The following is a 20,252-nucleotide window of genomic DNA, read 5'->3' as shown; positions in this document are numbered from 1 at the left end:
CTTAATAATTAAATCAATTCGATCCCTAGTGTGTGGTGTGCGAGTGGACTCTTTTTATTATTTAAGTAGTCAAATGTAAGCTTTATTTTGGGTTGGTATAGAAAATTAATCCTTTTGAAAATGTAAAAAAAAACTTTTTATTACCAAATTGACCAATACATCAGGCCCAGTAGTACTCTCTGTTTATTTATTTCGGATATTAGATGGCTAATCAAAAGATTAGGAAAAATATACTTTTTAATATCATCAATTTTTAATTATGAGATTTAAAAAAATCAATATAAAAATTTACTAATAAACCTTAAAATTATTTTTAATATAAAAAATATTAACATAATTTAATTTTAAATTTTACTAAAATTTATTAATAAAGAGTTAACATTCTTAATAAAATATTCTAAACACCTTATCCTATACACCCATACAAACCCAATTTTTTTTTAATTTTAATTTTTTTATACTTAATACTATAACCTAACCCTTAAATCCTATTAAAACCCAAGGCAACCGAGAGTTTAAAAAAATAAACAAGAATATTATTGTAAAATAATACTAGAAAATTTCCAAATTCACAATTCATTCATGATTCATCCGTACAACATGAAAAAATAACATGTTCATGCACAACTTACCAAGGTAATTGAAACACCTTAAGTTTGAGGTAGTCTCCAAACATAGACGTGGGAATTGTGCAGGTCAGACAAGAATGTCTAGCATTAAATAAGAACTTTCAAGTTGCAGCCAGTCTTCATTAGGCTATCTAAAGATTGTCAAGTCAAGCATTTGCAACTTATGAAACTGAACTAGCCTTTCTGTCCTCCAAGAGTTTTAGTTCCTCGCGCCATCCTTCAACTTTTCGCATCTTCTCCATGTGCTCAGGTTTCATACTTTGCTGGTTATCAACTAACTGAGCTTCTGCTAGACGAATCTGTAAATTGGCATTGTTAAGACAGTTTAGATGGAATGATTTCCAGAGAAAAACAGAGTTAAGTGGATAATTATGTTATCTACAAAAGAATCCAATAAGATGCAAGGTACAACACTTTTCTTAAACTAAATGGTCGTTGCTACGGCATGATGTCAGGAGGTGCATGTTTCTGAATTCTCTAGTGAGAAATGTAAGCTCTAATTATGCAGGCTACATGAACATTCATTGTATATTGGTGAAGAAACAGGTGCCTATATGCATGCTGGTAATTTCAAAACAAACTGTGCAGCATATTAAAATTTTCAATTCAATAAAAATTACCTTTTTCTTAACTGCTCGAATTTTCTTATCTAAATCCAGGCCAGAACACTCAGGTTTTAGAGCTTCCGCTGGATCTGCAGAAGAGCTTGGTGCCTCGGGTTTTGCAAAGACAGACATCCTACTTATCTGCTCTGTGACTATGTCCAAAGATTCCTCTCTTTGAGCAGTACTATCAGCCGTAGCAACTTCTTCAGTTCTCAATATCTGAGTTTCCTCTGAAACCATTTTCTTTTCCTTCTCAAGTGCAGCCTGCATTTGATAAAGTTTTGAAATATACAATGTGAACCTAATCAGGATGGATGATTCAGACTTCATTCAGTTCAATGTAGTGAAAGTAAAGGCCCCACAATCAATTTGAAAATATCTTGGGCATGTTGTGACCAAAATCAAATCATTGAACACAATAAACCCATCTCATAGTATGCAAACCCGATTAGCTTCGTAAACCTAAAGAAATACTTGAGAACATAATGGATCCTATCAGGCCTGTAGAAGCCTTCCTATTAATCAACTTGCAGTGCCAGAAACAGCTGTGCTTATTGAAAAGATTCTCAATCCTGTACTGGAAGTTAAAATGATTAAGACAATCAAACACAAAACTGATGATGTATTTGTTAAGACAAACTCTACTGCACAAAACAAGCACTAAATACAGCACTACTAGTAAACAGAAAATTTATTATAATAGTAGTAGTGGCAGTAGTAACAACAAAAATAAAAATCTCATTCTAATAAGGATTATAATGTTCTTGCTATCTAATTCTTCTCTATATCAAACAAAATATTGATTGAAAGATTGTAATAAAACTATTACTTTTGAAAGATCAAAAGAAAAAATGCAAAGAAAACACTGGAGTAATATGTGCACGAAAGTGTTCCAACATCAGACTCCCTATATCCACTTAAATATAATTTAGAAAGCTTCAACATATCTTCATCTTCTTCAATCAAGGATTTGGGCATATGCAAAGAATATGAATTTCAAAAGAAATATATAACTTTGAAAACATGGACTTTAACAGAAAGAAACACTTCTGAAAGATCAAACACTAGAGAATATTGATTCAAAGATTGTAAGAATACTCTTCCTTTTGAAGGATCAAAAGTAAAGATGCAAAGACAACACTGGAATAATATGTGCATGAAAGTGTTCCAGCATCAGACCACCTATTTCCACATAGATATAATTTAGAAAGCTTGGAATAATCTTCTTACTCTTCAATTAAGGATTTGGGCATATCCGAAGAAAATGAATTTCAAAAGAAATATATATAATTTGAAAAACATGGATTTTAAAAAAAATAACATTTCTGAAAGATCAAAAGAAAAGATGCATAGAAATAATGTGTATGAAGGTAAGACTTATCCTCAGACCCCTTGCTCCACTATATCATAACCTACAAAAAAAACTCATGAAATCTTGGCAAAACATTGGATTTTTTTACCATAGATAACTTTTTTGTTGTTTAGGAAATCATACCATCCAAGAACTATAAAGTTGCCCAGTTGCAATTCTAAAACAACAGCACTTAATCCAACAACAAAAACAAGCCCCTTACCAACTAAAATGAATTAAATACAACATAAAAACGTCCATACGCTCTTCCTACATTTAAGCACAGACAAGGAACTCAAGTCCCCTGCAATTTAAGAACAATCACTAATGTTCATTCATGATTTCAACTAACCGATTGGATAATGCAGGAATAGAGTATGCAGATTCTTTAGCCAACTATTGCATCCATTTCTTATATACCTCCCAAATTAATGTTAATATGCTGGTTTGATTACCACATCAAAACAGTCAAAATGGATTTGTATAAAAAGATAGCAAAATCTGAAATATAACATAGAGAAAGGTGAAGACAGTAGAGAAATAAATTGTCAAAATTAAGTCACCAGGGTTGTGCAAAAGAACAAACAACAGAATCATGAATATAGCCTACTAGAAAATGTTAGAAAGATTACCATGTAAACTAAATGTCAAAAATGTAAAATCTATGTCACCTTCAAGTTTATATGAAAGATTTGTTTATTTGAAAACAAGGATACTTTTAAAGCAATATGAATTCAGATAACATGCTTAACTCTCTAAAGGAATACAATTCATCTTTATGTCTTGAAAATCTGGAAAATAAAAAAGAAAATAAGGAAAGAATAAGAGATATTTGTCACCATCTTTTTGAGTTCGCTATATGCTAAAAACAATTACACCAAAGATGCTTGATCTCCCCCGAAAATATGAAAAAGAAAGCTATCAAATGTATTCTTTGTGAACAGTTTGCCCCTTTTTTTGAAAGCAGAAAATAGAAAACTAGAAAAATGTTCCAAAACAAACACAATTTTGAAGATTGCTACTACAGGAATTTAATTATTAAAAGATAGTTTTGTATTTTGAATTCAATCATTGAATTGGACAAATTTTTTATTCATAGAAAATGAAATGAAAGATCTTGCTCAAATGACAATCATAATCAAGAATCCAATAGAAGAATCCATTCAAAGTTGGGAAATTTGTTTTAAATCAGCCATAACCTCCTGAAAAATGTAACTTGTACATATACCTATATTGTCCATCCAATAAAGTTACACTAATTGCTGTTAATTGTATATAATAAATTACTTAAGAATCCTTTAGCTAAAATTTTGGTTGTTAATGTATTATCTAACCAGATGAGGGTTCTTAGTTACTTCAACAAAATATATTTCTCAAAATTTATAGGTAACAATCCAGTATGATAAGCAGTAAAAATATGCTTAATTTAAAAAGTTAAATGGATTGTTCCTCTTGATGGTGTAATGACATCCAAAATTAGATCTAAAGCACAGGAGAGTATATCACCTTCAAAAGACAAATTGCTAAGGCATAAAAGTGGTTTTAATTAGAGCTGATCAGTAAAGAATTTGACAACCATGATTTATTTGACAAAGTCAAGGTTAGCTATAGAGTCTCCCTCTGTCAAAACTACTTAACTAGTGATCAGAAGTTATTAACTTATAATTTAGTTCAAACCCTTGGGTTGAAGGGAAGCTTGGTGCAATGGTAAAGTTGCTACCATGTGACCAAGAGGTCATGAGTTTGAGTCTCGGAAACAGCCTCTTGCAAAGCAAGATAAAGTTGTAAAGCAAGATAAGGCTGCGTACAATAGACCCTTCCCCGGGATCTGCATTGGCAGGAGCTTCCTACACCAGGCTGCCCCTTAAATTAGTTAGTCATTTGAAGACTTGCAAAGTCCTACTTTCCCACAAATTTTCCATATTTTAGACGCATTGAAAAGAGTCGAACATAGAGAGCACAAACAAGTGGTATTAAGTGCTTCATAGCAACATAAAGAATTAGTGTAGTCTATTGTCCGCCAAGATCATTTTGACACGTCATCCAAGTTCCACAAACTATTGTCCTTTGAGCAGTATGACCATCAAAACGTCCTATGAATAAGAATTATAAGATGCTTAAACCTTATGTTGGATCCCCTAACACTAACATATCCTCTATAATAAGAATTATAAGATGCTTAAACTACCCTCACCGCTTCTTTATCATGGTTTTAGTGGACCCAAAGCATCATACCAGTCCATCATCTATCAATTTGAAAACATGATACGACTTATTGCGTTCAATGTTCCGGCTGTAAAGATTTAGCATAAATTTCATCCTCCAAGAAGTTAATAATAAGGAATAGTTTAAATAATAAGAAATAACTTACCGAATAAATAGAGAATAAAACATATACCCAAATGTGAGACACAAGGGGTAAGCCACGAATATTATAACAATTTTAAGGACCACTTACTGCAAGATTTCCCTAAAATTCGTAGTCGCCATCAATTTTTCCAATAATTGTATCCGAGTACAAAGAATCACAAGGGGAAAGAAAATATAGGTAACCTGGTGCCGCTTCTCCTTCTTCCTCTCGTTCCTCTTTGCTGCTTTGCTCTTCAGCTTCTCGACCAACGCAGGATCGTACCCTGGAGGCACTTCAGGTTCACTCTCTTTCCTCAACTGTATCCGTAACATTAAACCCCCAAAGAGGCACCAACGAAGAAGACATCTCAAGTCCAATGACAAGAACAAAATCCAACCATCGTCAAGCCATATAGGAGAGGTGGAGAGAGACTCACAATTGCTCCCTTTGGCTGGTAGGGGGCGACCTCGTCCTGGGGTACGTATCCGGCGCGGATGCGGACGGGCTTACGGAGGGTGCCGTCGGGCCTCCTCGTGGGAGCGAGGATCCGCTCGCCCTCCTTGGGGATGGAGAGGAGGCGAGGCGGAGGGGGGTCACGACCGGAGCTCGCCATCACCGCGGCGGAGTGGAAGAAGACGGAGGAGGCAGCCTTAGGAAGGGACGGCGACGGGGGTTTCAATTTGTGATCCTCTGTCGACTTTGGAGTGAATTATTGACCGATTTGGATTTGCGAGGATTTTATGTGTAGCCTGGCCGGGCCCTGCCTCTGCTCTGCTCTGCTCTCAGTTTGATTTGACCTTGCCCGGATGGACGAGGCTAATTTTCACAATGCCCTTGAAAGTTTGATAATTCTAGAAATCAATCATGATTATAAATCACATTTTATTATGAGGATAAGATTTACGCCCTCCAAAATTACCAAACGATAGTAAAAAAAAGGCATCAGTGAAAGATGAATGAGGACTCTAGCACGAGCGCCGTGGATGGAAGACCTTTAAATAAGATCTACTAGTTAGAATTTTCTTTGGAAGAGCTCAGATTAAGCACCAGATCCGATCACAGTTTGGGATCGACGATTACAGTTCATAGAGCGGAACCGTAAGTTCACGGTTCGTGCATGGTTCGCTAAGGTTTATGCACGGTTAAAAAAATAAAATTGTAAATTCATTAAAAAAGAGGATTTGCACTTATTTATATTGTCCACATATACTATTAGGGTATAGAAGAATCAAAGGCTGCATAGTTTCTTTACCTTTTTGTCTTTTTACCTTATGAAATAGTGTTGTTATTCACTTTCATTTCTCGTTTCCATAGTATTTGTTCCTTCGATATCGAATTTTTCAATTTTGTCATATGAAAATTACATTTCTTGGATTCGTTTTCAGCTTATAGTTCAATCGTAGAGAAATGTTTGGTCTTCCAATGAATCAAACAAATTCAATCATCGTTTATCCAATATGTTATCACTGACACTGAACGTTTGTTCTACAACAACTGTTGATACTAGGTAAACTAAAATTTTTGGACAATCATAGAGAGGAAGGGAAAGCTTTGAGTCAAATGAGACCATTAGTTTAGGATATTAAAATCTGTTTCGCTATCTGCTATATTAAGATTAAAAGAAGATATAAAATAATTCTCATATTCCTGTGTACAACCGGGGATCCTTGTAGACATTTTATCCATTCTTTTAATAAATTTATATTGCCCCCAGGGCGTAGCGCAGACGGTGGACGCATGGTATTTCTGGCGTAATGGCCAGAGGTCGATTCTCAGGAACTGACGATCTGGGGTTTATCCCATCATGCGCCTATGGCCTGTGTACCTGCATGAACCTCCCTCCATATCCGTGAGGCTGGCACTAGGGGGGCCGCTAAGGTAGCGGATCTACCTTTTTTTTAAAATAAATTTATATTTTTATAAATTTTAAATTAAAACTACTAGCATTTAATGTTTAAGAAATATTAGTTTATATTTTATATTTTATATTATATTCTTTATAAATATCATATAAATAATTTTTAATATTATATACAATATTATTAGAAAAAGATTTAACTGTCGTAAAACTTAATGTTCCTTATAAAATTTTATAATTTATATTTCGAGTCTAAATCGCAACTAAATAAATTTTAGGAATATAAAAAAAAATATTTTTTCTAATTCATTTTCATTGCTAATATAAAAATTCATTGGTACTATTTTAATATAAAACTAATACTATATTAAAAAAATTTCTAAAACTAAATGAGAAGGAGGATATTAAAACTAACAAATTGTTCAAGTCATTAAATATTTTTAAAATTTCATAAATACTATAATAAATATTCCATTATTGTGAAACTAAATCATTCAATATCATTAATATTTTATATAAAAAATAAATGTAATAATTCTCTCTATTAAATGAATCTTGTAACAATTAATATATTGAATTACAATATATTAGACACTATAAATTTTTTTAAATCTCATTCTATTATTTTTATAAAATTTACCTCATTATTTCATTATAAAGAAATGTGACCATAAATAAAAAATAGTAGTTCTAATTGGTTTAATATGATTTTTTAAAATTCTCAATTCATCTTTAACGTATAAATTTAAAACATAACATACACAATGAATATGAAAAAATAAACCACTAATAATATGTTGACATATAAATTTTAGTTCTTCAATACTAGAAGTATTAGAATTAACATTATCAAATAATATTGAAAATATTTTATGAATTAATTCATATTTATCTAAAATTAGATATAATAACGAGATGTTGTGAGTACTATATGATTCATCAAAATTCTGTATGATAACAATCTTTTTTTGGATATTCCAATAGTTATCGATCCAGTGACAAGTTACACTCACATACGAATGTTTTTACCAATGATCACTCTAAATATCATAAAATAAAAAAATTTATTATTTAATTACTAAATTCTTCAATTAAATATTTTTTTTCTTATTTTATGAATTTTTAATTGTACGAGTAAGTATAGTTCTAGGAATACGTTTAGAATTTTAGATATTCTTTACAAAAATCTTCAAAAGTACATTTTATCTAAAAATAAATAAAAAATATTATACGGAAACAATTCTAGAAAATCTAGATAATTGTGCTTGAGAATAATCAATTCTATATTTTATCAGGCACTTCACTTTGACGTGTTGTTTCAACAATCCAAGTCATCGCCGACTTAGAATTTGTAGGAAACATTGCAGTGCTTATATTTTACACGTAATTCTCCCGACAGAAGAATAATCTTCTCAAAATATTTAATAAAAATAGAAGATTTTAAAGAAGAATTTACCAAACTTTAAAAATAATTGCATTGATATTTTCTTATGTTTCAAGTGTCATATTCAAAAGTTACTCGATTTTATTATAGGTGGATTGAATGTTGATCTTATTCGAATTTACTATTTCTTTGCTCCTACGAGATTGAGATAATGAACCTCCTTGTCCTCAGCCTCCTTCCACTATAGTCAGAACTCAGAAGTAGAAGTCAAAAGTGTATAGAATTAGAGTCAAAAGAACATAGAAATTATAGAATTAAGAATAAGAAAAGAGAAAATGAGGGTTTTAATAATTAAATGATCACCACGGTTGAAAAACAATTAAAAAAAAAATCATCTCATTCATCCCGAATTGTTAGAACTGCCAATTAATTGACGGTTCCACCCATCAAAATCGTTGATTAACTGACAGTTCCAAGGATCATAACTAAAAGAAAAAAAAAAAAAACCTTGGAACCGGTAATTATTTTGGGTTGGAATCGTAATCAACCTAGAATTGGGTCAACAAGTATCCAATCCGTTGACCCGATTACGGATCCGAACTGGTCCAGTTCAGACCAAGCTTGTGGTCGGATCTAAGTAAGATATAAGAGAATTTAATTCAAACTTCTTACATTAAAAACGCACACCAAGCTTTTGTTACTCCCTGATTAGTGTGAATCATGTGTAAATAACTTCCTTATGTTCTAGGTACTATTTCAAAAGCTAGTAACCACCCGTGATTTACCTCCTCCATATTGACCCTGAGATGGATTAACGGGGATACTAAGAGTGAACATATTCAACTTTTGCCATCTTGATCCGTGTGAATCATACCAAACTTATTTGATCTATAAATTAAATTAAATTGTTTAAATTTGATTCAATTGATTTTTCTATTTAACCCCAAAAGACCGATTAATAATTGTTGTGGATGAACTTTTGCTCGTGAAAAGAGTATGGATGATCTTGATGAACTTTGGCTCATTAAGCCATTAATTAGGACAAAAGCTTTCTAGTGTCAACCTGATTTTCCAAATTATATTAGTCGAGTAGAGCCAAGCTGTTCAAACCTGCATCAAATTGTTGAAAAGAAATCACGCAATGAAAGGGTTTGGAATTTGGAAGTGCAAGTTTCGTCCAATCTTCTCATCCATCAAAGAAGATGAAGACAAATAGAATGTGCAAATTAATCTATGGCTACATCTGAAGCTTTAGAGTATAAACCGTCCAGTGGAAATTAGAAAACCAGAACGAAATCATTCAGACTATGCGCTCAAGCTCTCTGGCATAACTTAATGTCTGGTTGATAAGTTGCAGTGCTGGTATTTCCGTGCAAGGTTGAGATTCTTTAGCCCTCCGAAAGAAAACACAACAATCCTTGATTTCCCATTCCGGGTGTTCCTGCATGTATCAAATCATAGAACAGATAAGCTTCCACTATAACACCAAATGGACATGCTTTCAAGATGCCAAGAGATCTGGGAAACTTCGAGTGAGCTCAATGTACCATACAGGAGACTTGTAGGGATGACATTGGAGAAGTCAGCTACCTAAACTATGTTTATTATGTGCAATACCTAGATGCAGTTGCTTTTCAGAAAATATGATCGAGGTTGACTAGATGACTATTTTAAAGGAGGAAAAATAGCCGACTCTAAATAGTAGGAATTAACTTGTGATTTTGTTGTTGCTGTTGTAAAGTGAAAAGACAGTTTACACACCCGTATGGATTTTATCTGAAGTGAGGAAGTAACACCGCATTAAGAGAACGAAGAGTGACACTAATAGCTCATTACAATGCTAGCTTTACTGCATAACTGCCAGAATCATTTAGCATAGAAAACCACAGGGAAAAAAATGTAGCCTATATAGAACGAGGAGTTGAAAAACATCAGTGTCAGACCTCATTCAACTTTTCTTTTCCAAATAAAATTTATAGGCAGTAAAGGTGATGGAAAAAAAAAACTGACACCATCTAAGAAAGGAGAGAACAAAGAGAGGTTATACTGGTTGCTTGCTAAACTACAGCAAAGATATTCCAGCAGTAAAAAAAATTAAGTACCTCTGAGATATAATCCAAAAGCTCTTGGTCAGAAGAAAACATCAGAATCTTTTTGGCATCAGTAATGGACAAATAATCATAAGCCTTTTCGCTGCACCCAGAAATCTCATCTCTGAAAATATTAGGGACTGTGAACTCACTTAAAAGAGCCTTACATAATTTGAGTATAGAAGAAAGATATTGTATTACCTGACTGTCTTTGCAAGAAGATCCATGAAATAAACATAAGTATCATGCGGCACAGACTGCCTTGCACTCAATACACGATTATAAGCACCTTCCATGAAAGATTGTTCCAGCTCCACAGCATGCTTGATGCAAGGGTTCTCCAAAGCATTTTGCAGAAGTAGTTCTAATTCAGTGTGAAATTCTGCTATTCTATTTTGCACAAGTAGCCTTAGAAGGTTCAGACCTAAGATTGGGTACTGCTGGGGTGACGGTGGTATCATACCACTGTTCGAAAGAAAAGAAGAGAAGAGAAAAGTCAACAAAGCAAAGAAGAATTAAAAAAACAATGATATTGTTAAAATCTAAGAACCCCTTGGTAGGATAACCATAGACATTGCAGGTAGACATGCAACAACCGATAAAATTCAAATCTAGAGTACTAGGGTGATCTGAACAATGCTCGGAGAATAATGCATTGAGAAACAGTAAATTTTTGAGCAATCATTTCAAAACTGTGATGTTCCACCACCTTTTTTCTGTCAAATTCTATTATAAAAGCAAGAAAACAATATGTTTAGAACAGTTTTCTTTTCTTTTCTTTTCTTTCCATGTTATTATACTCAAAGACAACCCCGAGCAGATATCAATAAATTTAACACACTGTAGTTAGGCATATTGTGTCAAAGTACCTTAACAATTATCAAATCAATTGACAGGCGTGAATATCATATATACCACAGGCGGTCTTCAATTCATAGTGGGGACTTAAATTCCATGCACAATATTATCTGCATTGAATAGATAAATAAATTATTAAATATTTAGCTACAATTTGGTGCCAAATTTAATGTATCAGCATGACAAGTTTGTTAACCCTCTCAATTTTTTTTTAAAATATTAAAATAAGTATTTCTGTATGTTTCTTTCGAAAGAAAGATAGTAATAGGGTTACACACTGATTAGGAGAAATTAGTAATAGGGTGAAGGCCAATTAATCAGCAATACTTTCCGTCCAATTTTAATGTCATCACCAGAAGTTTGGTAATCAAGACAAAGAAGTAGCACAATTAAAATAACTGCTCATGTATATTCTTTATTTTGATCCACAAAAGTAGATATTAATTTGGAAATTTTGTATCTGGATGACTGATTACAAACTAATAAGGAATAGTTGCAATTGGGGTAAACCTAAGTCATAATTGAGCTAAATAGGGCTGAATCATTGGATGTGCAACTAACCCGACTACCCAAGATGTATAGAGGCTGGTTTTATGGTAATTAGGGCTCCACTTGGGTTTGATTGGTTGTTGGTCCCTTTCCGAGCTGGACAAGTGCACATAAGCAGTATTTGTCGTAGGTGTGAATTAGCTTTGAATCAAACTAAATTTAGATATTCCAGTTGAACCAAGATTGAACTAGGTGAACTGAACAAGTTGGGTTCATGGGAGTCAAGTGGGTTTACTAAAGTTATTTTGATTTCCATACTCGCTCTTCTCCTCCACAACAATGGCACATAATGCCCTCTACTGAACAACAAACACCGCATCTCCTTAGATGCTGATCACTGCAAATACACTGTCAGCAACGCCTTCCAATGCTAGCTCCATCACTGCTGCCCTTACAATCCACTACTAGAGTAGATGAGGTATAGAGCTTGTCTTTCTCCTCCATCTTGCATCGTCATTGCTTGCTGGAATCATATGTGTAAGTACCCCACGGTGATTTTGATGTGATAAACCAAGTCAAATTATGTCATGTTATGTTTTGATGTCCTGTGTCTAGTGTGCAGGAACTTAAGAGCACAAAAGATTGAGCGAAAGACGCAACTAGCAAAAAGGATGATACGAGAGAGAGTCGAAGTGCTCGGTGCATCCGAGGGACAAGGTGCTGCGAAAGAGTACACTGGTGGGTGAGAAAAAAGCGCGCGGCGGATTCGAGGGACGAGAAGCCAGAGTGAAAAGTTGCTTGAGAATGCTGGAAAATGAGTTCGGGTGAGCCCTATTCCGAATGGCCAAAATCACCCAAGCGAGCGGAGCCGGAGCGGAAGCCAGATGAAAAGTCAACCTACTGTTGACTGTGGTCTGGGTGCCTGGAGTGATTCCAGGCACCTGGAGTCCGGGTGCCCAGATTGCCCAGACCACTTCGAGTGTCGAGGGCGCCCCTGAGGGCACCCTCGACTGTGGATCAGGATTAACAGGGTGCAGGCGCCCGAAGCGGGTACAAACGCCGGACCAGAAAGTTTATCGAGACGCCACCTGTTGCAATCCGGTGAGATGCGAATAAAGTTCAATCCACATCTAGGCGCCTGGAACCTTCCAAGCGCCCCGAACAGAGCTATAAATGCAGCCATGATCCGAATAGCAAAACAGAACACTTGTAAACGATCTACTTTCAATTTGACTTTGTAATTCGGTGCTTTAACTTCTGTAAGAGGCTTCTCCGCCCGATAGAGACTTTAGTGAGCTTTCAACGTCTTGGATTAACAATCTCCTGATTACAAACCAAGTAAAAGATCCGTCTCTTCCTTTTTAATTAGCTTCTTAATTCTGTTTATGCGAGTATTTATTAAATTAGCTTGAAAAGTCGAGAAAGATTTGCGTTTTTATTTGCAGGACAATTCACCCTCCTCTTGCCAGCCGCCAGGGGACCAACAATATGTTCCTTGCACCAATGCCATCATCGCCTCTCATGCAGTAGATGGGCAATGGCCATTCCACTGAAAGGCCAATGGTACGCAAAGATCAGTGCAAGAAGAACAGAAAAAAAAATGAAAAGGGTGAAGACGAAACTGATCCAAGAAGCAACACAGGCTGAACAAGTGATCAAATGATGTGAGGTCTACTTCTCTGATAGTTGAGATGGGGGAGATGGTTCTCTGAGGCCATCCCCAGAACCAGTAACACAAAGCACGCCACTTGTCTTGTTTGTCTGGATGCGTGCGTGGAGAACCAATTACGGTGTGCACATGGCAGAACCCATCAGATGGGTTTTACAGATCAAACAAGTGAGCAACAGCAGAATATCAGCTATGCAAACACCCACTTCTACAATATATGAATTGTCATTCTTTTTCAAACTCCAAACAATTGAATTGAATCAAAATTCTTAACACAAAGAGAGCTATGCCAACTATAGGCTTTATTACAATAATAAAGAAATCCATGGTAAATAAGCCTTGAGCATAGCATACATCACTAATCCATCTAAATTTTCACCAACAGGCATGACAAAATTACAACCCCACTTTAACAGACTATCATCCAGTTGATTTAAATAATGTTTAACTAAAAATTATACAGTCCACAAAAACTAGTAAACTTCAAACAGGATAGGAGAATTGAGAACATTTCTTGAACTTTTTTGAGGTTCAGTAAACATAATGTAAGAAAAAATTTGATAGAGCATACCAGGTATCAGTATAGTAAGGTTTGAGTCGAAAGAAATCTCTTTCGAAGGCATCTTGATCTTCAGTTTTCACACTCAGCACAACAGCATGTTCGTCTATCTCTCCTGAAATCTCACCACCAATGGCAACCATTATTATTATACTGGATAACAGCAGTTTGTTTCAGGTCAAAAGGTTATACAACTCAGCATACAGGAAAATATACTAAGAAAAAGAAACATAAAGAAAGAAGTGATGAAAGAAGAGCAAACAACATAACTTGCAAAATGGAAAAAAAAAAAAACTATCACGCCATCAATGCTAAAGAAACAAATTGGCAATTTGACTATATGGATACAACACAGTGAATTAAGAAGATCATCAAAGAAATTTTGGGAAAAAGTATTTCTGAACAATTCCATTGGTATAATAAAAATCATAACACTCAAAAAGATTAATTGATTGATAAGTTCTTCAACTAACTTGGATGCATCAATTCATGTAGATTGTGCAATCAAAAGGGGAAAAATGATGTCGGTTATATCTGAATCCCATATTCCATAGCTCTCATTTTATACCTAATCTCCAACTTCACGGAGTTAAGAAGACTAAAGAGTTTTCATCATAGATCTGCATCTATGTCTATACCAGTAGAACAAATTAACAATAACAACATCGTTAGCCTTTAATTGAGTAATATATGACCCAAAAAAAATAGAACTAGCTGTCATTTCTTTAATTTAGCTTACAAGTAATTGGACTCAGGTTAAGGAAAGTAACAATTTGCAGAAAAACAATACCAACTGTTATGCAGTGTAACTAAAGTGGACTACTTAGTTAAGAACAGAAAATTTGAGTATGGTTCTACTGCATGTAGTCTCAAATGTCAGTTGTCACAACATTTTGCAAAGTTAGTGCCTAACAGCATCAGCAACATGGATCAGCATGTACATTCTAATAGTCTCCTAATACCTAACTGAAGTTTATTTACAATTCTTAAACATGCTATTATGTCCTAAGCTAATTCCCAATGATAAAACTGTATAGCATAGATCAGCGTGCTCCACATAAGTGTATTGTAAATCAACACACTCCACATAAGTGTATCTAAGGTTTAAACTCTCGACCCGTGCCAAGGTTTCAATCCAAAACCGAAACAATACGGTTTCGGTATTGTATCGTACTATATTGTGTATAATTTAGAAATAAGTTGTATATTGATCTTATGAAATAAGTTGTATATTGATCTTATATAAGTTCTCCATTATTGAACAACTTAATATTATTAGAAAAAATAATTAAATATAATTTTTTTTAAAGAAAATTGATTTATCAATAACTCGAATTAAAATTGATAAATCAAAATATATAACCTTCCTAATAAGTGGTGTGAATCAAATGGAGGCATTAGTTCTTGTAACATTTTATTTAGGTCAACTCTATAGTTCTCTAACGTCTAAATTAAATAATCATAATTATATAATTAATACAAAGATACTATTTTATATATAATAATTATATAAATTAACTATTTATTCATTTAATTAATTATTAATTTAAATAATATATATTCAAAATAGTAAAAAATATTAGAATATAAATTAAACATTAAAATAGTAAAAAAGTACAAAATAATTTTAAAAATATCAGAATATAAATTTGATTTTTTTTTTAATTTCTTTTTAAGATTTTTTTAAAAAAATTAATTAGAATTTTTTAAAATTTTTAAATAAAATTTAAAAAAAAAACAATTTCAGAATATTAATTAATAAAATTTATTATTATTTTTAAAATTTTAAATATGTTTTTATATTTTATTCTGATAATTTAATTAGGGTTTGCGAAAGCCTCTTCGAAATATCATACTTGGTAATTGTTTAAATTATTTAAAACTCAATATTAATTTTTGCACAGGAACCCTAAATGTGTACGCACGATGGATGCTGCGCCCACATTGCCCCACTGCGCCCGCATCGCCCAGCGGCGCTCACATTGCCCTGCGCGTCCCGCGGCCCCGCGGCCCCGCGGCTCCGTGGTGCCCGCGTCGCCTAGCGGCCCCCGCGGTGCCCGCGTTGCCCTGCGACCCCCGCGGTACCTGCGGCGGTGCCAAAGGAGTCCTACGACGCCTCTAGAGGCGCTGGAGGCGTCCTGCGATGCCAGAAGCATCGCGGGACACTTTCAGTGTCGCTAGAAGCATCCCTCGACACTTTTAGTGCCGCTAGAAGAGTCCGGCGAAGCCTCCGGGATGTGTGACAAGCTCGAAACTGCCGCACTTGCGGTGCCGGTTTTGCTCCGAGTCAAAACGATAACAATCGTCCGTGCTGCACGACACAAAACGGAATTTCAATTGCTGAGTGTATCTAAAAAAACTATAACTCATATTGTATCATAGATCAACATGCTCAACATAAGTGTATTGTAATTGCTGAATTACCACATGATTAATCATGAGAATATCAATAGATGAAAGAAATGTAGCTTTATGAGTGAAAGTGTATTACTTGCAATTGTCAACTCTTGGGCAGCATTTGGTGTTTTCTGAAACGAGGGCGGCAAGCTAGGAAACTTTGTCAACATAACCTGCAAAAGATCAAACATATTTAAGAAGATAAAGAGAGACAGCTAGAAAAGTTCATTATACCTAAACTAGCCTGTTTTCCATTCCACTCTGGAGCACTACGATACAAACATCATGATCATGTCTGAACTTTAAAAGAGTAAACATTTAAGTCATATTATTTGGAAAAAAAAAAAGAAGAAATGGAAAGGGCAAAGCACCATGCAATTTGATTCTTGAATATACACAATAAACCTCACTCTTGTCACCATCTCTTGTCCTCATATCTTCCACGTAGAAAATTACTTTAAGAACATGTAAAGCAATTTTTATCTTTAATTCAACATTCATATTCTTACTGTCATGGATTTTGCCTTTCATAGCATGCACATTATCAGGGTAATATTTGAACTAAGAAAACCCAGTCCAGATATATTGCATTAGTATAGTTATAAATGCTTATTCCTAAATATAACCAATTAATAAGCATGCAGTGGTACACCATATTTGCAATGAACTTCTCTATCATACACTATACATGGCACAGAGATCCAGATAACTACCCTCATCTGGTTCTCTCTATCTCTCTTTAGAAGATAATTCATATAAATTGAAGCAATTTCAAGTAGCCTTTTTTACTTGCTGGCTTTACATATATGGAAAAATGAATCTTCCACAATAAGCAAAACAAACTACATCTTAGTTCCACCTAGTTCATTCCAATGATTTTAACAAATCTCATTTTTATTCAAATGAAAAACTTGGCAAAAGGGTCCGAATTCTAAATTCGGATATTGTGTTTCTACATCCCTATGTGCAGTGAAAATTTAAAATGTTATTTTATGATTTAACAGTTAAATCAAAGGAGTGTTCGTATGATTTTTAAAACAAACGTAAGCATGATCTTTATCTAAGCATGCATTACAATCTAACCGTTTAAGTAAAATCCTAAAATCATAACAAAGATAAACTATTATGTGATTTATTCATATAATGCTAATTTAATCATTTTATTTAGACATGCTAAATTAACTAAAATAAAAATATTAGATCATTTAAGCATAACCTAAATAAAACTATTAACATATGCATCAATATACATATGAATCAAAGTACAAGCGAAAAACATACCTTCCAAACAACCTGTGTTTGGGGATGGCTCCAACTATTCCGATTTTAGCGGAATAACTCTTTGTTGATTGTCATGAGCTCATACTTCTTCCGTCTAATCTGATCCACGATTGGAGTCCTCTTTCCAACACTTGATCGCACTAGAGATCAAGTGTCATTTTTTATCGAGACGTTCGAAATGTCTTCCTCGAAGATGAGGAAGGGGCTACCCAATTACCCCTTCACAAGGGGTTGTCTAATAGCCCTCAACAAGGGGCTATGCCTTCCAAAATTCTGCAAAAAGGTGGGTTGCAACAATCCTTCTTGGAGAAGGAAAAACTAGCGACAAGGAGATGATTCTCTTTCGATGGAAGAGAGGGAGAAGATCTCTATCTTCTTCCTTTGAGAGGGGTTGCCGAAATTGGTGATGGCTGCTGAAATTCTCCAATGAGAGGAAAAATGACTGTCCGATTTTTCCAAGGAGCAAGAGAGGAACCAGCTGCCAAAATTCTCCTATGAGAAAGAGACGAAGTAGCAATTCTCCAAGGAGAAGCCGAACAAAATGTGGCTACCGAATTCAATTCTCCAAGGAAGAAAGAAGTGACTGCCGAATTCTCAAAGAAAAATAGCTGTGTCAATTCTCCAATGAGAAGCCGAACCAATGTGGCTCTATGTAATCATCATGGAGGAGTGGAGTTAATGGTTTCCATCATCTCCAACAAAACGTGGTATATGTGGAGGAGAGAACATGGTGGATAGGGAGAAAAAGAAAATTAATTTTTTTTTCTTTTCTTGATCTCATGTCACGTTGAAATGAAATCCCCTTTTTTCCTTTTTTTTTAAATTTCATAATACAATATTTAATGTAATTACATTTCCTCTTGGGCTTGAGCTTTCAAGGCTCATTGTCTTTTCTATCTTTGTCTATTGAATTTTTAAAACTTTTCTAGAACCCAATAATGCGAGTCCAGTGTAATCATATCAACGATCCAATATTATTGACGCGGAAAACACAGTTGTTCGCTATTACAATAATATAAATCTAATTTGTAGACTTTGTGTGGAACTCTTCCACTCTCCTTATTTCCATTGACCGTAAATTACTCATCAATTACATTTGATCATATCAAACTTTATTTGTCAATACATTGTTTAATCGCATCAAACTTATTCGTCAAATTCAACTACTTGAATTTGACTTTCTCAACAGGAAATAGAAAACCAATACTTGTGACCCTCAATAGTTCAGGGATACAGCTAATCGTGGGTTCACAACTCTTTATGATTCAGCACTATAATCATCCTTTATTCGGGCATATCCTTAATAGTCTCATCCTATGATCAACTTCTTAATTATATGACATTATAACTAATTTTGATTAACATCTAACGAATCATGGTAAGAGTGTCTAGCAGCATTGCCCCATGATTCCCTAGGTATCACTGAATAGTGTCTGCAAGAATCAGTCGATTATGGTTAACGTACAGTCCGGTCCTTTCATCTCATATATCCAGATCGAACATTGAGGGTTGTATATTGATTTGACAACTCTGTGATATATCTTGTAGTGATATAGCATGTGTAACTAGAAAACTCATTTCCTAAAACACATCTTTCAGCTCTGATAAGAGGCTTCATACATTATAAAACAATATATTATATAGGATATCCACACCCATGGGTGTGTGTGGTGAATCCCCAATTGTTACAGATTTGAAACACAACTTTGGAGCCCTAGGCCAATGAGATTCCACATTTTACAAATTATAAGTTACATGGACAAGGAGACAAATTCACTAGAAACAACCAAAAAATAGGAGCCAAGCACAGTCAGATATTGTTGTTGTGTAATATTTTGAACAATCAGGACTTTCTAAACTAAATATACACGTCAATTCTAATGTCAGGAAAAATCACAAAAGCATCTCTTATCAAGCATATCAATGGAGAGAAGTGCATTTCTTTTCACTTTCATTCTACTGTTCCGGACATTACTAAAAACCAGAGTTGTACAATCCACGCCAATCTCTCAAGGTTCTAAAAAATAACGCTCTGAACTTCAACTGGGATGCAAAACCGTCCCTAACGTTGAAGCAGGCTATATTTCTGCCATGCTCCAGCCAAACCCTAAAAGCAATTAAAAAGAGTAAACTTTTAACTTAAATCAACTCATGAAGGAACATAAGTTGAGATTAACTGCCCTAACAATCCAGGGATATGGAAAGCATTTCTCGGCACCGGTCGTTTAAATCTTTGAACGAATCGAGTACCTTCAGCTGGGACAGAAGATTGTTGCAGCTGCCGAAATCGCTCCTGACCAAGGCAGCCTTGAACCGCTCGAAGAGCTGCGTCACTTCTACCAATTGCGGATCCATCTCTTTCCCTCTCCGCTCCTCGTTCGACCGACTGACGCGATCTCAACCTGAACACACAATTAAAATGCCAACATCTTGCAATCGAAGGCGATCAAATCCAACCATCCACGCCCATTAGCGAGTTATTATTTATTTATTAAAATTTTATTTTCTAAAAATAAACGATATATTACAGGTTTGCTTTTTAAAAAATGTAATAAATCTAGCACTCACAAATTATATGACGAAATTATTATAAATTATATTAAAATTTTATTATAAAATCGTTATTTATTTTTATTAATTTTTAAGTTTTAAATGGTGTCTCATTTATTAAAATCGTGTCATTTGTAAATTGAGAATGTGCTAAATTTATTACCAACATTAAAACATACGTA

The 20,252-nt window shown here is 34.4% G+C and overlaps 2 protein-coding genes across 2 annotated transcripts; both read right to left on the bottom strand.

The window, feature by feature from the left end:
- Nucleotides 1–560: 560 nt before the first annotated feature.
- On the bottom strand, nt 561–5,665 carry LOC121980596 (partner of Y14 and mago-like). The gene is made up of 4 exons (XM_042532702.1): nt 5,372–5,665; nt 5,139–5,252; nt 1,250–1,498; nt 561–928 (listed from the first exon to the last, which is right to left on the bottom strand). Exons 1-4 carry the CDS (start codon nt 5,546–5,548, stop codon nt 791–793), a joined length of 678 nt encoding a protein of 225 aa, XP_042388636.1. The 5' UTR covers nt 5,549–5,665; the 3' UTR covers nt 561–790.
- Nucleotides 5,666–9,297: 3,632 nt separating this feature from the next.
- Nucleotides 9,298–19,966, bottom strand: LOC121980588 (26S proteasome non-ATPase regulatory subunit 8 homolog A-like). The gene is made up of 6 exons (XM_042532694.1): nt 19,771–19,966; nt 16,334–16,412; nt 13,855–13,957; nt 10,469–10,732; nt 10,280–10,391; nt 9,298–9,618 (listed from the first exon to the last, which is right to left on the bottom strand). Exons 1-6 carry the CDS (start codon nt 19,873–19,875, stop codon nt 9,478–9,480), a joined length of 804 nt encoding a protein of 267 aa, XP_042388628.1. The 5' UTR covers nt 19,876–19,966; the 3' UTR covers nt 9,298–9,477.
- Between the last annotated feature and the right edge of the window lie 286 nt (nt 19,967–20,252).

Source organism: Zingiber officinale, chromosome 1B, assembly GCF_018446385.1.
Source record: "Zingiber officinale cultivar Zhangliang chromosome 1B, Zo_v1.1, whole genome shotgun sequence".
In the NCBI taxonomy this organism is placed as follows: domain Eukaryota; kingdom Viridiplantae; phylum Streptophyta; class Magnoliopsida; order Zingiberales; family Zingiberaceae; genus Zingiber; species Zingiber officinale.
Note: the sequence above shows the minus strand (reverse complement) of the source record. Positions and strands in the feature narration are given on the sequence as shown.

Excerpts from the sequence above, each read along its gene's own strand:
- LOC121980596 (XM_042532702.1), bottom strand. The coding sequence starts at position 5,548 with ATGGCGAGCTCCGGTCGTGACCCCCCTCCGCCTCGCCTCCTCTCCATC. Across the intron at positions 5,253-5,371 it reads ACCAGCCAAAGGGAGCAATT|TTGAGGAAAGAGAGTGAACC; the intron begins GTGAGTCTCTCT and ends TTACGGATACAG. Across the intron at positions 929-1,249 it reads TTCGAGCAGTTAAGAAAAAG|ATTCGTCTAGCAGAAGCTCA; the intron begins GTAATTTTTATT and ends GCCAATTTACAG.
- LOC121980588 (XM_042532694.1), bottom strand. The coding sequence starts at position 19,875 with ATGGATCCGCAATTGGTAGAAGTGACGCAGCTCTTCGAGCGGTTCAAG. Across the intron at positions 13,958-16,333 it reads CCAAGAGTTGACAATTGCAA|GAGAGATAGACGAACATGCT; the intron begins GTAATACACTTT and ends GTGAGATTTCAG. Across the intron at positions 10,392-10,468 it reads CTTCTTGCAAAGACAGTCAG|AGATGAGATTTCTGGGTGCA; the intron begins GTAATACAATAT and ends TAATATTTTCAG.